Source organism: Epinephelus moara, chromosome 1, assembly GCF_006386435.1.
Source record: "Epinephelus moara isolate mb chromosome 1, YSFRI_EMoa_1.0, whole genome shotgun sequence".
NCBI lineage: Eukaryota > Metazoa > Chordata > Actinopteri > Perciformes > Serranidae > Epinephelus > Epinephelus moara.
The window spans coordinates 30,564,480-30,585,658 of record NC_065506.1 but is presented as its reverse complement, the minus strand read 5'-3'; the positions used below and the strand labels follow the sequence as shown (position 1 = coordinate 30,585,658).

The following is a 21,179-nucleotide window of genomic DNA, read 5'->3' as shown; positions in this document are numbered from 1 at the left end:
ATGATATGACTCATCTTGCCACCAGGTGGCCTTGTTTATCCAGCACACAACTCTCTGGCAGGGTAAAGGCATTTATGCAAGACCCACTGTGATACATTTTTCAGGGTTACTAGACTTGTCTGGACACATCAACCTCTGTATAGATTCAAATAGGTCTTAAAGGTGCTCCAGCTTTAGACATAAAGGTCAGTTTACACATCAGGGGCAATACTACTCAGCCTGTGAAGACAAGCTTTGTGGAGTCGGAGGGAGCTCTGTTTAAGTCTGGGAAATTTACTCAAGTGACATCATTTGGGTAATTTGGGTTTAGAGACTACAGATTCTTTATAGGAACATACTCAAAATCAAGATGTCTCAGCCTCTGCTGTACCAATTTCGACCATTTTAATCTTTTAAATCTGTGTTTTGCAGGTTCCCAAACTTCATGGAAATGCAATAATAATCAGAATGACCAATTAGAGATATGAAGTGTTTTGGACAGCAATGTAAAAGGCCCAGTCTGACACACATTGTAGATTGCTATGCTTTCTCATCCCAGGTTGTCAAATACCGATGCTTTCTCAAGCTCCTCATGTCATATTGATGCCGAAGGCGCCCTTTATGAGACGTACAGTTAATCATCTGTATGTGACGCACAGCTGTCTCCTGGGTGAAACTTGCTCTAACAAGTGGTTAAAGTTTGTTGTGGTTAAGTTTAGGCAACAAAACTGTTTTAACTGTTGATAACATTCAGATGTTTCAGTCACCTGCACATGTGAAAAGAATATTCTCAATGAGCATCCAGTCAATAAATGAATGTCCAAAACAATGAAATATCTTGATTGAATGAGTTGATTACCTTGATGATTTGATGAAAACATGCACGAGAAGACTTTTTGCCTTTAATGGACAGGACAGATTGAAATGGGGTGAGAGAGAGAGAGTGGGGGTTGACATGCAGCAAAGGGTTGCAAGCTGGAGTCGAGTCTGCGACCGCTGCAGCGAGGCATTGCCTGTGTACATGGGGCGCCAGCACTATTCACTATGCTACTGATGCCCCACACTGCACTTCTTAAAGCAGACCAAACCGCCTGGACAACGTCACGCAGTTACAACAGCTGCTCGTGTGGGGGCGGTATTGTCCAAAACAACCACTGACCAGGAAGAAAAAAAGCATGATGAAGAAGAAAACCCGGCTCATCGATTGGCCAGGACCGAAAACGGAAATCCATCCCCTTCAGCCAGGTTGGTCACCACAAAAACAGCAAACACCAAAATGCAATGCAGTCCTCTTTTTGGTTCATTTCCTCTCTTTGGTTCGCTGGATAGTCTCTTTGCATTTCCCACTGTAAGCGAACCGCACCAGGGTTTACTTGCAAGTGAACCGAGACCCCCAGTTTTCCAGTGGACCAGGGTTCGCTCATTTGGTCCGCACCAGAGTTCGAATGAGCATTCACACCACTCCAAACGAACCAAACTATACGTGGAAGCGGACCAGGGTTATTTTTTTGTTGTGAAAATGTTGGCATGCAAACCCATCAAAATCATCTGTGAGGAGGAAATACAGAGATGGCTGGATGGAGAATGAGTAACAACCCTGCCTACATTTACAAGAACTGTCTGTGGTGGAAATGCTAAACATATTTAGGGTTTAGGTAGATGTCTGTACGGGTTACGTTACGTACCAGTTCTAAAGGAAAGATACTGAAAGTTTTTTGTGGAGGCGTATCTAAAATCTAAAAAGTTTTTTTCTAATTCAGATTGAAGCTGCTGCACAGTAGAGGGAGTCCACCTGTCTGAAACTGATACATCTTTGGTTTAAAGTGAAGCTCTGTAAAGCTGCCTCAGTACTTTTTGTCATTGTTGTCCTCGTTGTTGTTGGGGGGGAGGAGGAGGGGTGCATATTGACAGACGAACACTGCTGCAGAAAGCGTGCTGACCTTTTCTATTTTCCTGTGGTATGGGAACATGACAGCCCATGAGAAGATGCTGTTGGAGAGGGTTGTGCGCACTGTACACATCCTATAATGAAACCAGAATGGCCATGACAGCACAGAAATTATATACTGTCTTCTTCAAAGAGCTTCGCTCAGGGGAAAAAAAAAACACAGAGCAGAACCTCTCGACAAAGGAACAGAAGCTATCCCTTCATGTGTAAGGCAGCTACACACTGATTATGCCACTTCTTAAACCGCATATGAATTATAGATGCTTTTTATGTGATCAAATTTTGGCACATATTTTCCATCGTTTGTTGGTGATAAAGTTTCTGGTATGAATACTTTAACAATGTTTGTTTCATGTCAGCTCTGACCAGGATTTGCAACTGTGGCTCCTCACTGATAAGAGACGGGTAATGAGACCAGGAGGTCTGAATGGAGTCATGGCAGGCGGTCGTGCCTTGGACAGGAGAAGGTGTGACAGTTATGGCTTTTCCGTGGCATTTAATCCCTGTCAGCTCCATCATCCTCCCCATTGTTCCCTTCCCCCACATTAGGCACCTAACAGCTACAGAGGACGCAAAGTAGGCAACCAATGTGAAAGGAAAAGGAAGACCTCGAGCTTCAATCATTTGCACGACAATGTTCACACGTCACTGACACCTAAAGTGCTGAAACTTTTCCTTTGTTACAGATGCTTTTGTTGTTCCACAGGAACATTTGAAATATTTGTACTTGCTCTTTACTTCTCTTTTCAATTATAGACACAACAGCCTCTGTGGTAAAACACAGGAAATGTCACAATGTCCCAGTACAGCAGATCAATTTTGTAGGTGGTGGAGATGTTGGAAGAGCTACATTCACACGGAGATGGTGAAGTAAGAGCAAAATAAAGTTAACTCTCTAAACTATGTTGGATGCATCCAGACCTGTGAATCCACCCATTCCACCGAGTTCGAGCTGACTTTGGCATCGTGACGTGACGTTCTCAGTTACAATAAAAAACGACCAAATAGCACCGCCAGGGACTCGATTAGCCAGTCAGTGCATCTGGGTCGACCTAAAATGATGTTAGATTTAGGCAGATAGGTTGGTCTTGAGTGATTGAGTAGGGAAAATCAAATTCCTGTCCCCAAAAGAAATCAGTTAAAGTGGATGCAATGTCAGGCTGAAGATGGAAACTGAGAGTAATGAACTCATAATTCTGTCTGAGATGACACATTATGCACTTTGTGTTTTTGATATGGGATATTTGTTAATCAATTTAAAAAGGTGTGGTTTTGCTCTTAGAAACTGCTGCTCTGGGTAGAGTTGTTACTATACTGATACCACTGTCAGAAATGCTTCTGATACTGCCTAAAATGCTGGATCGCGTATCGGCAAGTATGCAAGTCTATGAACCAAGCTGATAGCACGTAATCTATTAATTAACTTTTGCTAGATAACACTGGATAACACAGGTTCTTTCCGTGGAAACCAGTTCTTCTTCACTGCTCTAAAACAGTAGTCTACACAGCAAGCTGCACTGTGCAGCCACTGGGAAGTGCTGCATGTAGCAGCATTTACAAGCAGACCAGATCAAATGCCTGCGCGAGAAAGCTGCTCTTGATTGTTCAGAATTTTCATGCAGGCAAAATCCAGGAAGTAAAACGTTGAAGAAGAGTACACTTGCAAGATAAATGTGACACTTTCTAATGTCACAATGGAGGGACAACTACGCAGGTTGATTTTAGCGCTGCTCATCGTGGACTATATTGCTGTCATTGTTCATTTTAGTCAAACCATACAGTTTGAAAACGAGGCGCGGCTCCAACTAGAAAACAATGTTTTGATGCATTGGATGTGCTGAATGTGCATATTAAGGCAGTACAGGAGGAGGTGCACATTAATAATCCTCCAGGACTGTAACATGCTCATGTTTAACCCAAACAATGTGTCATGTGACTGCAGTTCGTTCAGATTGAGGTCGGAACTTGTTCTCACCACAAACGAACCGCACCAGAGTTTGTTTATAACCAGACCGATTGTTTTGGTGTGAGTTACCAGGTGTTGGAGATAGCGGCTGTAGAGATGTCTCCCTTCTCTCAGATATAATGGAACTAGATGGCACTCGGCATGTGGTGCTCAAAGCGCCAAAAACACATTTGAAAAACTCAACAGCAATGTCTCTTTCCAGATATCATAACCTGGTTACTCAAGATAATCCACAGACCTTGTTGTGAGCAGTTTCATGTAGGAGCTATTTTCTATCTAATGACTGACACCTGCCAACTACATCACGGCACAAAAGGAAAAGTGCATCTACTGCTAGCTCACCTCGCACCTCTGAGCTTGCTAACGTTGCAGCTCAACCGAGGAGGATGCCATTAATATTTATATCTCGTACTGCCATGAGCATGAGCCACTCCTTCAACAGTAGATGCATGCTTCCAATCACACATGATACCGTTGGCGGGTGTAGTTCAATAGAAGGAAAATAGTTTCTACACAACTGCTCACAACAAGGTCTGACAATGACCTTGCATAAGCAGATCATGATTTCTGTAAAGAATAACTCTACAGGTAAGAGGAAAATTATGTACTTTTGCGAGAATATCTGTTCAGTAAACATCTGATGTGACAGAGCCGTGCCTGAAGATCACACTGTGAGAATGATGGATGAAAAAAACATGTAAGCTTTCTTTAAGGATCCTGATAAAAAAAAGACGGATAATTGTGAACAAACACCAGGAGAGAGGGATCAGCACTACAATGACTCAGACAGAGTCTCCTAATATTTTGAGCTTATGACTGTTTTGACGCCTGATTCATCCGTGTGTTTCCTCATGATGTCAGATCAATATTTGAGGGGAAGTATTATTCATGACCAAGCGAGCAGACATGAAAAAAGCTTATCTATGACTAATAGAAGACAGAGTAGATCCTGTTTTTGCAAGCGGTGGAAAGTGATTCATCGGGCGATACAGTTCATCATATCTGAGGCATTATTGCCTTGTGAAAAGCTTGATGTATGTGTGTGGTTAGTACAGTAAATATGAAGGTGGGTGATGAAGCTCAGAAAGCTCCAGTTTCCCAGTTACACATGAGGACAGAGTACATAACCGGGCAGCTGAGTACACATTATGTTATAACTGCAGACTGGCTTAGAAAATACCATTAATTTGTATCAGTTCCACCTCAAAGCTCCATTCTTGTGTTTGATGATTGAACGTACAGATGGCTCATATCAGCAGTGCATGTGCTTTGATGCTGAGCTTCTGTTTAATATGAGAAACAATCAACAATACTTGTACGTGTTGGGATGAATGAACAGAGAGCGCCACACTTATGGGTTGATAATACACCATCTGTGCCACTACCTGTTACAGAATTTCACCAGCTGTTTGGCTCGTTTGTTTTTCTGTCTGTAACCCTTTTGCATACCAGGGTATCTACATGTATTAGACATTTAAAGGAGCAGTGCATAAGATTTAGGGAGATTTAGTGGTGTCTCAGGGTGAGGACTGCAGATTTCAACCAGCTGAAACTTCTTTCAATTAGAATTCCTTCAGTGTTCATCATTTAGTAGGTCTTCTCCTCGCCAAAACAAACAGTCCAGGTGATTAATACCTGTAAAAACATATTACAAATCAGTGTTTCTTCCACACTGTTTGGCACGTCGCAGACAGGCCAGTGCCTGTTATATGTTACTTAATATTTGGTCACTTTATTTCAGGTAGGTTTTTACTGTGAGTTGAATTATGCACAGAGGTCTCGGACCCGGTGATTTACGGACCCGGTGATTTACATATTCTCACTCCAACCTTGTCACATATCGACGTTTGGTCATGGACCTTCCACGTCCAGATACGGTGTGCAAGGTACCCTGGATGCGTTGGTTGCTGACGTTCTGGGACGCCGTGTCAAGTTCTGCCTGTTCCATGCATTGTCTTTTTTTCAAAACACACTTCTGTTTTCACGGGAAATTTAACGTTTACATACAGTCTCTTTCAAAATAAATGCACCAGTAAAACAACACAAATTAATGTTTTTTTTTCCTCCAACAACTAATGAACATGGTTGAGTTTAGGAAAAAACAAGGGTTTGGCTTTATAATCTCACAGGTGCAAACACTGCTCTATCTGGTGAAAGTCTTTGTTTATTGGACCCATCCACCACCACTCCCACCATCCCTACTCAGACTTTTGCTGCCTTAACTTTTGTTCTTGTCCCACTGTGTTTCCCCTTGACTTTACCGAGCACCTGTCCCATAACAGAAACACATGAGGCCCTCCCGCAGCTAACCCGAGTGAAGGTGCGGGGGTATACTTTACGGGCGTGCTGAGCACCTTTAAACTATAACCAACGTCAAAGGACAGCTTTTTTGTCAGTGTCATTGCCCAAGCGCTGGATTTCGATGACTTAAGAGTGAGGCAAGGTTGCTTTATTTTTTTTAATTCAGTGTTTCTCTGATGCTGCTTGGTATGTCAGAGAAGAAATGCTAACCTAGCACCTGCTAATGTGCTAGCACCTGCTAATGTGCTAGGTTAGCAGGTCACTTTTTTGCCTCTGGTAATTTAAGATGAAGGAGGTTTTTACCAAGAGCCAAATTATCCACAAAACAAACAGACCCAATGATTTAAACCAGTAAAAACACCAAATAAGGAAGTTTCACGTTAACAAATCTGTGTTTTTACCCTGTCCCTATCTAGAGCCAGTGTTTGGTTTGTCTGTTTTGAGCACTTATTATATCACTACTAATATTTTCCCCGAAATCATGCACACTGGACCTTTAAATTTAGTGCTTTTTAAGACAATTTCAAGATCATTTTAAACAAAATTTAAGACTTTTTTGACTAATTAAGCATTGCAGCTAAGTATAAAGGTGAGTAGTATGCATGTCCTGATTTTTCTACTACTACAGACATTAAGATATACATTTGCTCTTTACATTTTGGTGAGATTGGTGATATATATTCATTCATATTGAAATTTTGTGACTTAATTATATTTTATCTTTTCTCTCACTTAGTAAGCGAGAAAAGCAACATCAGCTGAGGGTTTTAGAACAAACACATACAACATGCTAACACATCATTCATCATCCATAATATCCTGGTTTAAACTGCAGTAAGAGACTGTTCATGTTTTGACTTTAGTCAGTGCTCTGCAGGAGTGACGGAGCCAGGGAGAGTACAGCCTGAGACTGGTAGAGAGTAATGGCCCTTGACAGGGATATTAATATTTTAGAGGCCATAGAGGAGAACCTCCTGCACCCTGCTACAGACCTGCTAAAAAGAACTCTCTTCAACAGCTCCATTTTTGTTTCACCTAAAGGATGCCAAAAATCTTCACTGATCAGTTGAAGAGGTAATCTCTTTCTGTTGCCAATATGATATCGCTGACAGTAAACCAACACACACTCCTGTATGCATCAGCCCAGCATGGACTGATTATGTGTACAGGGTGCTGGTCTGTGACAAAAGGTAAGTCTGTGTTCTAACTGTCCCAGTCAGATGCGTCAAAGGGGCAGTTCACTGCAAAATCAAAAACACACATTTTTCCTCTTACATGTAGTGTTATTTATCAATCTACATTATTTGGTGTGAGTTGCTGGGTGTTGGAGATATCGGCCGTAGAGATGTCTGCCTTCTCTTGAATAGAATTGAATGAGCTTGTGGTTCTCAAAGCACCAAAAAAACTACATTTGAAAGGCTTAACAGCGAGGACTTTTTCCAGAAATCATGACCCGGTAACTCAAAATAATCCACAGACTTTGCTGTGAGCAGTTTCATGTAGGAACCATTTTCTTTCTACCAAACCACACCCACCAACCACATCATCGCGCAGGAGGAAATGTTCATCTCCTCAGATGAGAGGCTTTTGCTCATGATAGCGCGAGGTGTAAACATTAATGGCGTCCTTCTCGGGTGAGCAATAATGTTTGCTAGCTCAGTGGTGCTAGGTGAGCTAGCAGTAGATGCACGCTCCCTTCTGCAAGGTGATACTGCATCGATAATGTTTCCCCAATCATTTATTCAGGGATTCCCTTACATTCGTCACTTGTATGTAGCCTCTGACCCCTTAAAGTTGGGGTAGAAGGTTTAATTTTGGCTTCATTTGGGCAAAAGTCCCTAAATGAACTTTAAGCATATTGTGAATTTAAGTGGTCTGAGGGAGAACTAGACTTCTGCACCTCCTCTTGGCTCTGTTTTCAGGCTTTAGAAAACCTAACCTGTGACGGGAGTTTAGAGAGAGGTTGATCTAATTGGCTGCTCTACATATGCAGATGTGCGTGCCTGTCCCTTCAGATGGTGAAAGCCTGATTCAATGGCAGAGAATCCTGCAGACAAAGTCGCTATCCATGCATTAGCAACACATGCCTACACTACAAAGCATCCCGAAAGAGGAAGACAGACTTATCAAAAAAGAAAATCTAAATAAGAGTCTGACATTACAAAACAAAATGTGTCAATATTGGCAAAGCGTTTTAAAGATGGAGAGGAAAGGCTGCTAATAGTTTAGCCTTCTGCTAACTAGAACCAACTTTGCACTTTGATTTTTCCTTCCCTCCTCTAATCTTTCTCTCTCATATTATATTGGACAGACAGGCAGCTGTCATCACCTCACTTTTCTGACGTGAGGAAAACATTTGTTTTGCAGGCAGTTCATGATCTGTGGCAGAGTGGACACATCTGCCAGACGAAAATATCTGTCAAGTCCTGCTGCTACTGGTGGGGGAAAAAAATAACATCTGCGGGCAAAACCTCAGATTCTGAGTTGTGTCATTCACATTTATCCCATCCACTTCTGCTTTCACGCCGATGACTTCTCAAAGGTGACTGTGTGAAACTGTGAAACATCACATGTGGGCACTGCAGCTGACTTTTGAAATCAACAAGTTCTCCAAATGAAATCACTTTCTTTTTTTAAATTGTCCTCCAGAACGGCATGTTTTCTTTCCTCGCTCGGCAGAAAAACAAAAACAGAACAACATTGTTTTCTAAACTGAATATACTACATATATGGTTAGAATTTGTTCAGGTATAGGCACAAGAACAACTTAGTTCAAGTTTGGGGAAAAACATGGTTTGGATTCAAATATTTGGTGAAGGTTAGGGAAAGATAAGAGTCATGTCAGTAGATAACAGACAGCAAAAAGCTGCCTCTTGTGTCAAAGTCCAACATTTTGTTGACCCATCCAACCACCTACCTTAACATCTATCTTATGTGCACATTTCATGCTCAATGAAAACAAACAGTATTGTCGACCATTTTAAGGCATATTTTGGTTGCTATGCCCTACTGCAGGTTAACAGCAACGCTAAATTGCTGTCCTGAACTCAAACACATGCTGTGGGGAAATGGTGGCATTAGTTTTAGCACCTTACAGTTCAGAAGGTTGTTTCCTCTGACAAGGTATTGATGTGAGAAATGAAAGTCTGCTAACCACATTTGACTACTTCCTTGCATTGGACTGTGCACTGTGCTTTGATCTGCCAGGACACTAGGTCGGATGGAGACCACTCATGGTCTTTAACCCATGGATGCTGTCTCTCTGCCTTAACCTTCCTGTGGACATAGTACGAACGGGCTTATAATTGTACTGTTTTTCCTCGAGATGGCAGTGTATTATCGTTTCTCTTATAATTTCTTATCATCATTATTATTACTACTATTTTTATAATAATTTATATATTTTTCATTTTTTTTGTTTTCGTCATATTTTTCTTTTTTCTATCTATATTTCTTGTTTGTGGATCCTTAAAGTGTTAAAAAAAAATCAGAAATAAAATCTATTAAAAAAAAGAAAGCAAAATGTATCACCTCCCAAAAAAATAAATAAAAAAATGAACCAGTGCAAAGCGTGGATTCCAGTGATCAAAAAATAAACTGGACACCATCGGGAAAGTCTAGGACGGGTGGCACGCCAATCACTGATATCCCAATCTCCAATAAGTTTCACAATTTGTTGGCCAATGAAAATGACAGACAGAGACACATCACACACAGATACACATGCCCCTATCACCTTCTGTAGACTGATGGCTAGCCAGCATTAGCTTGTTTAAAGGTTAGCTTGTTCAGGCTCACACTTAAACAAGTTAATGCTGGTTAGTGTTTTTCTTTGACCCGTATCAGTTTGCATATAGGTCAAATAGATCAACTGAAGACGCCATCGCTACAGCTCTCCACACGGCCCTGTCCCACCTTGAACTTCCAGGAAATTATGTCAGGATGCTATTTGTTGATTTCAGTTCAGCATTTAACACCATCATCCCAGACACACTAATCCATAAACTGTTGAACCTGGATGTTCCCCCTACCACATGCGCCTGGATAAGTGACTTTCTCACAAACCGTACACAGACGGTGAAAATGGGCTCCTTCTGCTCCTCCACCTGCTCCCTCAGCATTGGCTCCCCACAGGGATGTGTACTGAGCCCCCTACTCTATTCCATATACACTCATGACTGCACTCCTGCTCACCCCTCTAATATCATCATTAAATTTGCCGATGACACCACCGTGGTGGGCCTCATTCAGGGAGGAGATGAGTCGGCGTACAGGAATGAGGTCCAGAAACTGTCCCTTTGGTGCACAGTGAACAACCTGTCCCTGAATACAGACAAAACGAAAAAACTGATTATGGACTTTAGGAGGCATGGAGCAGAGCCGGCCCCCCTTCACATCAATGGGGTCAGGGTGGAGAAGGTCTCCACCTTAAAATTCCTGGGGGTACAGATCTCAGAGGATCTCACCTGGTCAGCCAACACCACAGGCCTAGTGAATCGCTTTCTACCGCTCTACCATCGAGAGTGTATTGGCGCAATGCATCGCGCTATGGTACTGTGGCTGTTCGGCAGCAGAAAAAAAAGTTCTGCAGAGGGTGATTAAGGTGGCGGAGAAAACCGTTGGCTGCACTCTGCCCACCCTGGAGGACATCTCCACCTCCCGCTGCCTCCGCAGAAACAACAAGATTTTAAAGGACTGCACACACCCTGGCCACAGACTGTTTACTCTTCTGCCCTCTGGCAGGAGGTACAGAAGCCTAAAATCTCAGATGAACAGGCTCAAAAACAGTTTCTACCCATGGGCCATCAGGCTCATCAACCAGGGCAAATGAAATGAGCTTAAGTGCATATGCTCGTTTTTGGGGTGCAATAATGACAATTTTAATCCTCTCTGAGGGCATCGTTGCTTTTAAACGTATATTTCTTAGTTTATTCTAAATTGAATGTCTGTGTGGATGTTTCTGTTGTTGTTTCTTTTTGTCTTGTTTTTTACCTAAGCACTGAAATAGGTGAAGCACTTTCAATTCCGTTGCAAATTCTTTTTGCAATGACAATAAAGGCATTCTGACTCTGATTCTTCTTTATTTTTCAAGAAAGCCCCATACCCCAGACCTCCTTCTTTGGCCACAACTAACGGCTTCCAGATGGTCACCAGTGGAGCTCAGAATAAAGCTATAAGTAGCCCTTTTTACATAGGAATTGTGCAAATTTGCAGGAAAGCCCAATCAGTCTTTTTTCAGCATTGGCAGTATAAAAACAAAATTGGGGAGTGTGGCAAAATGTCGCCTACCTACTTCTGTTCATATAGAATGCGCCTTTTTCGGGGCATTGGGGGGCGTGAGCAAGTAACAAAACTTGTAGCTCAGCATGTGACGTAAACAGTAACGTGGGAGGGAAGCCACGGCTGGTCAGTCCTTCAGCGATTCTCTCGTAAGTCGGCCTGTTCTTCACCGTTCTTGTCATCTGATGGTTAATGGCCTCTTCGTTTGCGAGGGCAAGGAGGGTGCGCAATTCCTTGTCTCCCCAGTTGCTCATCATTACAGTGTCTGTCAGGTTTGCGTTTCCCTCTTGCTACTAGCTGCTCGCTAATTCCTACTATCAGCTGTTTCCTGTTTATCCACCGCCAGTGGCACCGCACGTGCGGCGTCATCAACAGCTCCTCCCACAAGTCATCAACAGCCCCTCCCGTTGCAGAAGGCTGCCTCGGTCTGTTTAAACTGAAAGGGTTCTGCCAATATGTCTACCCTCCAAGGCGGAAAATTGGGCGCCTCGGATCAACTTGCCAATCCGGCTCTGTGTGTCTAAACGCTCGCAGCTTGCCAGCAAAACGGCCTAACATTTGCGGAAAATCTGGCAGTGTAAGAGGGGCTAGTGACTGGGCCAACACCAGTCTAGAGGGTCGTCTGGCTGGAGTTGGAGGTCCTGCCCACTCTTGTCGTTTACACTCACTACGACTCCTTTGGTGTTGCTCCGTGGCTGTCTTATGGAGCAGACTCAATTGGCAGCATGGTGTCTATGTTACTAGAGCTGGCTCGTGTTTTCTCGAAACTTTACACCTACAGACACATTTCACTGGTAGGAGACCCTGGGGCAGACCCAGAACAAGCTGGAGGGATTACAAATCTCATCTAGCCTGGGAACACCTTGGTGTCCCCCAGGAGGAGCTGGAAAATGTCGCTGGGGAGAAAGACGTTGCTTGGCCTGCTGCCCCCATGACCTGGCCTCGGATAAGCTGATGAAAATGGATGGATGGATGGATTTTAGGAAAGTGGTTGACTTTTATTTCTGACATCGAGTTTGTACCTTCTCAGAGGAAACAACCTTTATTACCTTTTTTGAACTGCAAATCATGTCCCCCAAAAGAAAACTTTGTCAACATCTGTGTTTTATCTAATAAGATAAAGTTCATCTGTTCATCTCGCTTTAGTCACTTTCTTTTTTTTTTTCAGAAAATGAATCTAGTGGACTGAAAAAGCAAATGACTTTATTTAGGCTACCAAAAGAGGTGAGATGCAGTAATCGTTTAAATGTGGGGTTTAAGTGCCCACTTGCTGTCTTTTCTGGAAAGCTTTCATAGTGTCGCACTCATCTGTGCACAACAAAACAAGTGACAAAAGATTGAATAAAAAGGGCTCTCTAACAATGTCACACTAGTTCCTCCTATACTCCTCCTTTACAGACGAATAATTTCTACCACTATAATGTAAGCACGTGGTTTTTGAGCATTTGCTGAAGTTACTTACATGATGGAGGGCAATTTGTGTGTATTACTGCAAACTGAAAGAACTGCACATACTACTGGATTTATGTATTTATTTTTTTCCTTTTTAGATAACATTTAAGTGACAATGGTTATACTGTGAGCATTTACTCATTGAGTGCATTACACTGATTTCTCTACAAAATAAAAACAACAGAGCCCGCAGCTCTACGACTGCCATGAGTGCATCTTAGACATTACTTCAGCGCGCAGATCAGACGACCTCTCTGTATCTCCTCTGAGGACACTGTGGATCCAGGGCAAGTAGGAGGAAATCTTCATATAGACTGCATACTTGTCCCTGTTGCAGCACTTGTCATAAGAAAGGATCCCCGCAGCGTAGATGTCCCCAGTTTCAGCATCTGTAACAGCCAGAGCGCCTCCTGCATCACCATAACAAACATTTTCCTGTAACATCATTTGTCCGGTGCAGAACATGTTGTCGTCTACAATTGGTGTGAGCGATGGCATGGTATGTCCATATTCTGCCCTACAGTAAGTGTTACCGGCCAGAGGGAGTACGAGGTGTTTGAGTGATGTAGCTAGAGTGAAAGTGGACCCCCAGCCCCAGCCGGTGATAACCCCTGACCCTCCCACGGCATCTGCCAGGTCCTGGCCTATCTCTGGAAGGGGGATGGGGGTCACTTTATCGCTCATCACCACAGGCTCCTTCAGCTGGATCAGAGCCAGGTCGTTGTCCCAGTCGGAGTAGTTCTGGAAGTGTGGATGGAGAACAACCTGCCGGAGGGAAAGGAAAATACAAGAGAGAGACAGTGTGAGTGTTATATTCAGTGTCTTTTCACTGTCCAGTAAAAATCACACTTGCTCATTTTATGTTTTTGGATTAGTCATGTGATATTCTGTATTTTTGTCACAGTCAGCAAATGCCAATGTGTTAGTTTGTCTCTCAGTACGTTTCCAAATATCACAGCCTATTTGTGACACTCAGCTCCAAACCCACTGGAATATTAGTTTGACACATAAAGGTTCAGTAAATTCCTTAAATGACTGGTCACTAAAGTTTTTAGAAAACATAGCCTAATTCAAATAGGAATAAATAGTGCATTTGTTTGGGACTTTTTTTAACAGTGGATTAAAACGCTTTGGGTGAGTATTTTCAGCAGCAGCACTGTGTAAATCAACTCAAAATAAACTACAGTGGCCAAGAAACATGTCACTTAGCCACATGACGCATGGTGTGGCTCTTTTATATATTTTTTACAGCAGGTGCTATTAGCACCCAGGTGTCTGTGCTAGCAATGCTATTTGCACCCATGGTGAAAGAGCAAATGTGGCTATTTACACCCGGGTGTATATTCCTGGGTGACAGTGAAATACAACGTCAACATGAATGGGTCTATTCAGCTATTCTGCTAAAGTTTATGAACACAGTGTACATTCAGCAGCTTTATACATCCTAAAAGCCTCGATAAGAAGTCACATTAATTATCCAGCATTTATTTACAAACTCAAACCCCAGTCTCTAATGTGAAAGTCCCGAGTTGGTGGTGGATGGGCCCAACAAACACGACTTTTACCTGAGAGAGCGGCGTTCGCATCCCATAAGATTCTAAAGTCAAACCCTGTTCTTTTTCTTCTCAATTTAACCATGTGTTTTTGTTGCCTATACTTAACCATACATGTTTGTTGTTTAAGAAAAAACCCCATCTATTTATGATGTTGTACTGGCGTAGAAAGAGACTGTATGTAAACAGTAAATTTTCTGTGAAAATGGAAGCGTATTTTGAAAGAAGACATATAACAGGCAGAACTTGACACTAGTGGCGGCTCCTGCCAAATTTCTCAGGGGGGGCAATTGTTGTGATGATGGCTGAGGTGACCTGTTCAATGGGTGAATGTGAATTAATTTGGCTCTGCAATGACTGAACAATCCACTGTGGCCATCAACGGACTAATTTTCATCAGTTTGCCCACACAAATACCTTTGAATGTGAACAGAGACCTGTTTTACCATTAAAACGTGTCCCCCTCAATGTATATGGTGACTACTGCCCTGTCATGCTTTATTTTTGTAGACAATTGATCTGTATTTATAGCGTGATGAGATGACAGCACAATGATGTGTGTGGTATCACTGGAAAGCTCTGGATCTGCGCTTTCATGTGATATGCATGGCATTTCTGTGCGACCCTGCATTCGTGAGTAATCCATCCAAGAGTAATGTGTGTGCAAAGCTGTATGAAAGCTTTGTTATACATAATTTTAGTGTAAATTTATCATTTTTTTTCGCTGTAAAAACATTGGACTACTGACAAGTGCTTGGTCTTGTTGGAAAGCTGCAGTTCCGCTGTTTCACGTGATATGAATGGCTTCTCGCTATGACAAATGGAGGAGGAACACGGAGAAAATCCATAGAGAAGCACAATGAAGTACCGAAGAACAACTTCCCGACATGGGAAATCGGACCATCCGAGGAGCACATGAATGATACTGCGTGGTATACGTATGACGAAAACACGTTGGGGCAAGCCCTCCCGGAACCCATAGAGATTGCATTGGAGTGCCTGCATTTAGAAAAAAAAAAAGCGTTTTACATGAAAGTCTATGAGAGTGAATCGGGGCGATTTCCAGCCAGGCTGATATCGCCCCAAAGGGTCGGAACGCGACTTCACACTGCGGCTGATTGGATATTCAGAGGCAGGACGAGCTGTTTCAAGTGAAAATTATCAGAATAATTTATATGTTGTGTGTATATGTGTGTACAATGGAGTTCTGTGGCACATGGGAACAAACTACATCGAGCTTTGGAAGCAAAGGCAACACTTTTTAGAAGGATCAATCAATTTGTGCTTTTGGTCTTTGCATGGGATTTGTTGATAGTTAGAAAAACATCACCAGCCTTATCATTTAAGGGATTACATCTTTCTTTATGGTTGAGAAAATCCCCCTCAGTCTCATGCATCCTAAAGGCTAAAATCAAGTCTGGTTTTTTTTTCAGTTCCTGATGAAACCACAATGTTGCTTCAGCACTGTAGCTGTGTCACACTTATAAAAATGGAAGAAAGTTCAAATAAGCCATGTTTCATGATTGCTTCATGTCAAATGAAAAACATTGTATTAAGTGGAGAATTGGAAATGAGTAAAAAACACAATAATGGCCACTGGGGTGTTGCATTTCAGATCAAATGTTTTCTTGCTCACCTTCTCTACAGCGACCTCTGTGGAGGCGTTAGCTTGTGGCAGTCCAACGATTCCCAGGTACACTTTAGGAATGAGGGGAGCTTTTCCCTGAATGTCTGATTTACGCTTCCTGACAAACAGGTTTCTGCCAGCTGTCAAAATCCAGCGATCAGAGAGGAGAGCACCGCCTGCATAGCCTCCATCCAGCACAGTTTCACTGAGGTAGATCATGGCCTGCCAGGGGACATAAGGAGCCAGGGTTCCCCCAACCATTCATTTGGGACGGCGTAATGCCACCCTGGAGGCTGGGAAAGAAATAAAAGTATATATTTATTTATATATGTACTATATACTGTGTCTATAGACTTGCTTTTTGATCTGTATTTGAACGACTTTCTGTTTTTCTTACTTTCATATTCACATATTGTTCTCTTATGACCTACAATGTACAATTTAGACAGGTTATGTAAACTCAACAATCACATTATGTCAAATACAATGGTAAAATTCTGACTGATGTTGATGATTCAAAGTCCCCACAATGCTGATAAGGGTGTCCCACAAGGATCAATATTAGGGCTCCTACTATTTACAACCATCTTGTATGCCAATGACCACAAACCAGACTTCCTCCAATCTATTGTCTGCTCTCTTTGATGACGTCTATTTTTAATTAAGTAAAAGCTTGTTTTAAACTCTACAAAGAGAATATGCATCTAACAAAAGCACAAACCTTTTATGTTACTATAAACTTTTAAAGTTTATTTGCAGGGTTGTTGTTTTTTGTTCTTACTTAGTTTGTCTTTGATAATTGTTTTGTTCAAATGACTCATCTTGTTTTCCTTTGGTATATACATATACTGTATGTAATTTCTTCTCAGCCCTTAGCTACCAATCTAGCGAGTTCCTTTCCAAGATGACTACTTTGAGCTCAGATATTAAAAATGCTTCACCAGTTTGAGTGGTTTATCTTTGTGTTCTGAACACTGTTGACAGCATTTTTGTTCCAAACCTGTTTTCCCTCATGTAGAACTTAAACATATTTAATAAAATATGATTTCCGTGACACCAGGGTTATCACGTTGAAGAACATGCATCGCATAAAAAAAGCATATTCCTGAGATCCGCTGTTAAACGCACCATTGTCGTCAGTACACCACGCTTTCATGCTCTGAGGGTTTCCTCCAGAAACAGTGGCCTCTAATTTATTCATCATGAAGCAAAGAAAAGAATCCATCTACTTGCTGTGCTTTGATCCACAAGTCTGTTGTGTGGCTGAGATAATCGTGAAAACTGCTTCAAGTGGTCTCTTCAAAGCGATGACAACATGCTTTGTATACTTTTACGATGTAATTAGTAGAACGTTGTTATTCTACGTCTTGACATGGTTTATTTGCAAAGAATAATTTCTGGTGTCTTGTTTAATCAGTGCATTCAATACAGTAAACAACAGATTACAAGCACAATTCATGACCAATTAGTTTGATGCATTAGAGAGACTGCATGAATATGAGATATGAAATTGGATATGATAGTTCTGTTACATTTGATTCCCTCATAAGATTCCTTCTCTGATTTTTCAATGGGCCTTGAGTCAGTTTAGTCACATCTCTCACTGGTCTCTGACTGCTTGGTTTATCGTTATTTTTTTAAGGGCTGCTTGAAGAGAAGCAGGGAAGGAGGCGATTTCCCTGTCAGATACTGTAGCTTCCTAGTCAACTAAAGGACAATATCTGAAATGAGTAGTAATAGCCCAACCCTCAGACCCCACAGGAAAGCCTGTGTCATTTCATGCAGCAGTTATCTATCTGAACAGCAGCTGTTGAGGAGCTGAAGGTAAAAGGCTGCTGTTTGGGTCTCTGGATCAGTCACCATGGACACATTTCTAGCATTTCTAGCATAGTTAGTATATACCATAAGGTTTATTTTCAGATGTGGAGGCAAGTCAGATTTGACCTCTGAGAACTGTGAGAGGTCAAACCCAAGATGCCCAACATTCCACCGGGTCTATTGTACAATGATCTAATTTCAAAACTAAACAGTGTAGAAAAACATTTAAGTTGTCATTCCTAGCTGAATTGGGGATGCCCATGTGGGGATGCATAATTGTTATGATATGAGAGCTTATCTGCTGTACTGCAGAATCAGCTTACCAGCTAGACATGTGTTATACACTTTAGTATGATGTCTATGCGTGTCCATGTTTTCTTATTATGTCCAAAATCCTGAGCGTCCATTTCTACATATTCTAGACAAGTTTTCAATAATTGCTCCAGATTATAACTACTAACTTGAGCATTCATGGGAAAATGTACACAGATGATGTGTCTTCACCAGTTTCACGCCTCCTTAACAAATCTACATCACATGCTGAAATTGGCGTTCCTTTTGAATTGCCCTCAATCTATTTAATAACTCTGCAATCACAGTATCTTTCATCCTAATACCAGTCTTTAACCCAACAACATTACACCACAGGTTAACACCTACAAAGTCAACATACAATGGCTTCCCTTGTTAGAAAGGTCATGTTTTTGGTGTGTGGTAATCCACTGCACTATGACATCTACTGGTTTGACTGGCCCAAAGATTTTGGACAGATATTCATGGTTGCCAGACAATGTGTCCAAAAGACTCTGATGACCCGCTGACTTTTTCGTCTAGCACTACCATTAAGTTGATGTTGATGTTATTGAGTGAAATGTATCACTTCAATTCAGTTTTATTTATAAAGCCCAATATCACACATCATTATTTGCCTCAGCATACAACATCCCTCTGTCCTTTGAACCCTCCCAGCGGATAAGGAAAAACACTCCCCAAAAAAACCTTTAACGGGAAAAATAAAAAATAAAAAAAATAAATCAACAATCACTAAATGGGTTGCTGTGAATTTCACTTCATATTGAACACCCTAATCAGGTCAAATAATCAGTTTGTTCACTACATTGGTTTGTAGCTATGCAACTCAGCAGTTCCCTAAAATTTCAGTACCCTAAAAAAAAAGAAAAAATAAATAAAAATAAAATAATAATAATACTAAAAAAGTAAAACAATAATAACAATATCATAGTAATAATAATAATAATAATACATTTTACTGGATCTTTTTGTTTATACTCACTATACGTCTGTATATGTTAGTGTGTGTTACCTGAAACATCTGGCAGACATGCCGATGCAGCCAGCAGGAGCACAGTCACAGAAAACCTTCAAACAACAAAGTCACAGAATGAACATTACATGTCTCACTATCCATTTAACGATCAAGAATCAAGAGGGGCGGCAGTAGCTCAGTCCATAGGGACTTGGGTTGGGAATCGGAGGGTCGCCTGTTCAAGTCCCCGTCCGGACCAAAATATGGAGCGTGGACTGGTAGCTGGAGAGGTGCCAGTTCACCTCCTGGGCACTGCCGAGGTGCCCCTGAGCAAGGCACCGAACCCCCCAACCGCTCTGAGCGCCTGCCATGGGCAGCCCACTCTGACATCTTTCCACTTAGTGCATGTATAGGTCCTGTTTGTGCATGTGTGTGTTCGGACCTGTGTGTAATTGACAAACAGAGTGAAAAATTGAATTTCCCCTCGGGGATTAATAAAGTATATAAAATTTAAATTTAAAAAAAATTTAAATTTAAGAATGACAAATTATAAACAAGTCAGTTATTCAGTTACAGAGTGAGATCATTAAGCGGTTGACAGCTCACACTGCATTTCTGGATATTCATTAGAAAACTCCACCAAGGTAGAAAGCTTTTTAAAAGATATATCAGACTTTTCATATTAAAATTATGCTGACACTTGAGATCATGACAAAGCTCACTATAAAACATTTGGCACTGAGGAAGAGAAAATTACAAATGTTTAAAAATTACAAAAGAATATCTTAACTTACCACATGTTGTTAATAATATTAATCTTCTACAGTGGTGGTGGTTATGATCTCTCCCTCCTGGGGTTGGTGTGCATTATGGAGCGGGGAGTATTTATATCTGCTGAGAGGCAGAGCTTCTGCCTGGAAAATTTCAGCTTGGCATAAAAACGACTTATTCCCGGAAACTAAAATAAAGGGTTGTGAAATCTTGGTGTGCATCAGTTGGCAGACTTTCCACAGACTCTGTGGACTCTGGAAAAAGGACATTTATCTATCATTGACATTTAAGGGCACGTACGGTGAAAGTTTCTTGTATGATATAGGGAATTCAGCATTTACACATATAAAAAATACAACACTTCTTGTGAGTGTACTCAGTAGGATCATTCGGATTGTGTTTTAACCCTTATGAGTTGAGTTCTGCTTGAATCAGCTTTGTTTTATACTGTTCAGCTCAGTTGTGGATCCTGTGTTGGCTGGAAGAGTAGTGGCGGTTTTTCAAAGTAAAACTATTTCACAAGTCAGTGTTTCACTATTTTGCAGAACCAGACAGGTTGTACTGTTTGCATCAGCGTTTTGCACCATAGTTTACTGAAAGTAAACATAGCCGGCTGATTCTAACATTTTTACCTCTTGGAGACAGTGCTGATGTTGCAACACACTGTGCTGTTTAATTTGTTATTACATAAAATAGAGCTCACATTGTACTCGTTAGATTTTTCAGCAGGGAACAAGAACACGCAATATTCCATCAAATTCCTGGCAGTAAACAGTGACAGCAGTGAGTCAGACGTGCGCTGCAGGGAGGAACGTCCAGCACTAGTGTTTTGGCTGTTTGCAAAAGGTCACGCAGGTTGACAGAGGTTTATAATTATGACGAGATATTTAGTCTCAAGAGTTTGCTGCATGTTAATTAAGCACCTTTAAGTATTATGACGATCAGTCGTCAAACACAAAGTGTTATCATAAGGCACAGTAGTATGCACAGGTCACAGTGTTTGGTATAAGATACTATAATCATCTTATTTTGCATTTTTCTTTTTCATCTTTACAATTTTACAATACCATTTTCCAGGTTTTAATATCATGCCAGTACAAACAAAGTAAGCGGGCATGGTCTATGGTCATGGAGTTCCTAGCAATCAATATAGTCAACCTCATGCTAAAACGAATGACTAAGCACACTATGAGATGGATGAAAATACTAAAAGGGAT

The 21,179-nt window shown here is 41.4% G+C and overlaps 2 protein-coding genes across 2 annotated transcripts in view; both read right to left on the bottom strand.

Moving 5' to 3' along the window:
* dpep1 (dipeptidase 1) overlaps positions 1–21,179 on the bottom strand; it is a 62,936-nt gene that overhangs the window by 30,604 nt on the left and 11,153 nt on the right. The window lies entirely within an intron of this gene.
* On the bottom strand, positions 12,993–20,089 carry hp (haptoglobin). Its single transcript, XM_050040442.1, has 4 exons — positions 19,986–20,089; positions 19,249–19,304; positions 16,116–16,399; positions 12,993–13,691 (listed from the first exon to the last, which is right to left on the bottom strand). The coding sequence occupies exons 3-4, from the start codon at positions 16,365–16,367 to the stop codon at positions 13,122–13,124; spliced, it is 822 nt and encodes a 273-aa protein (XP_049896399.1). The 5' UTR covers positions 16,368–16,399; positions 19,249–19,304; positions 19,986–20,089; the 3' UTR covers positions 12,993–13,121.

Coding starts and splice junctions, on each gene's coding strand:
- hp (XM_050040442.1), bottom strand. CDS start 16,367: ATGGTTGGGGGAACCCTGGCTCCTTATGTCCCCTGGCAGGCCATGATC. Junction 13,692..16,115: donor CAGAGGTCGCTGTAGAGAAG/GTGAGCAAGAAA, acceptor TCCCTCCGGCAG/GTTGTTCTCCATCCACACTT.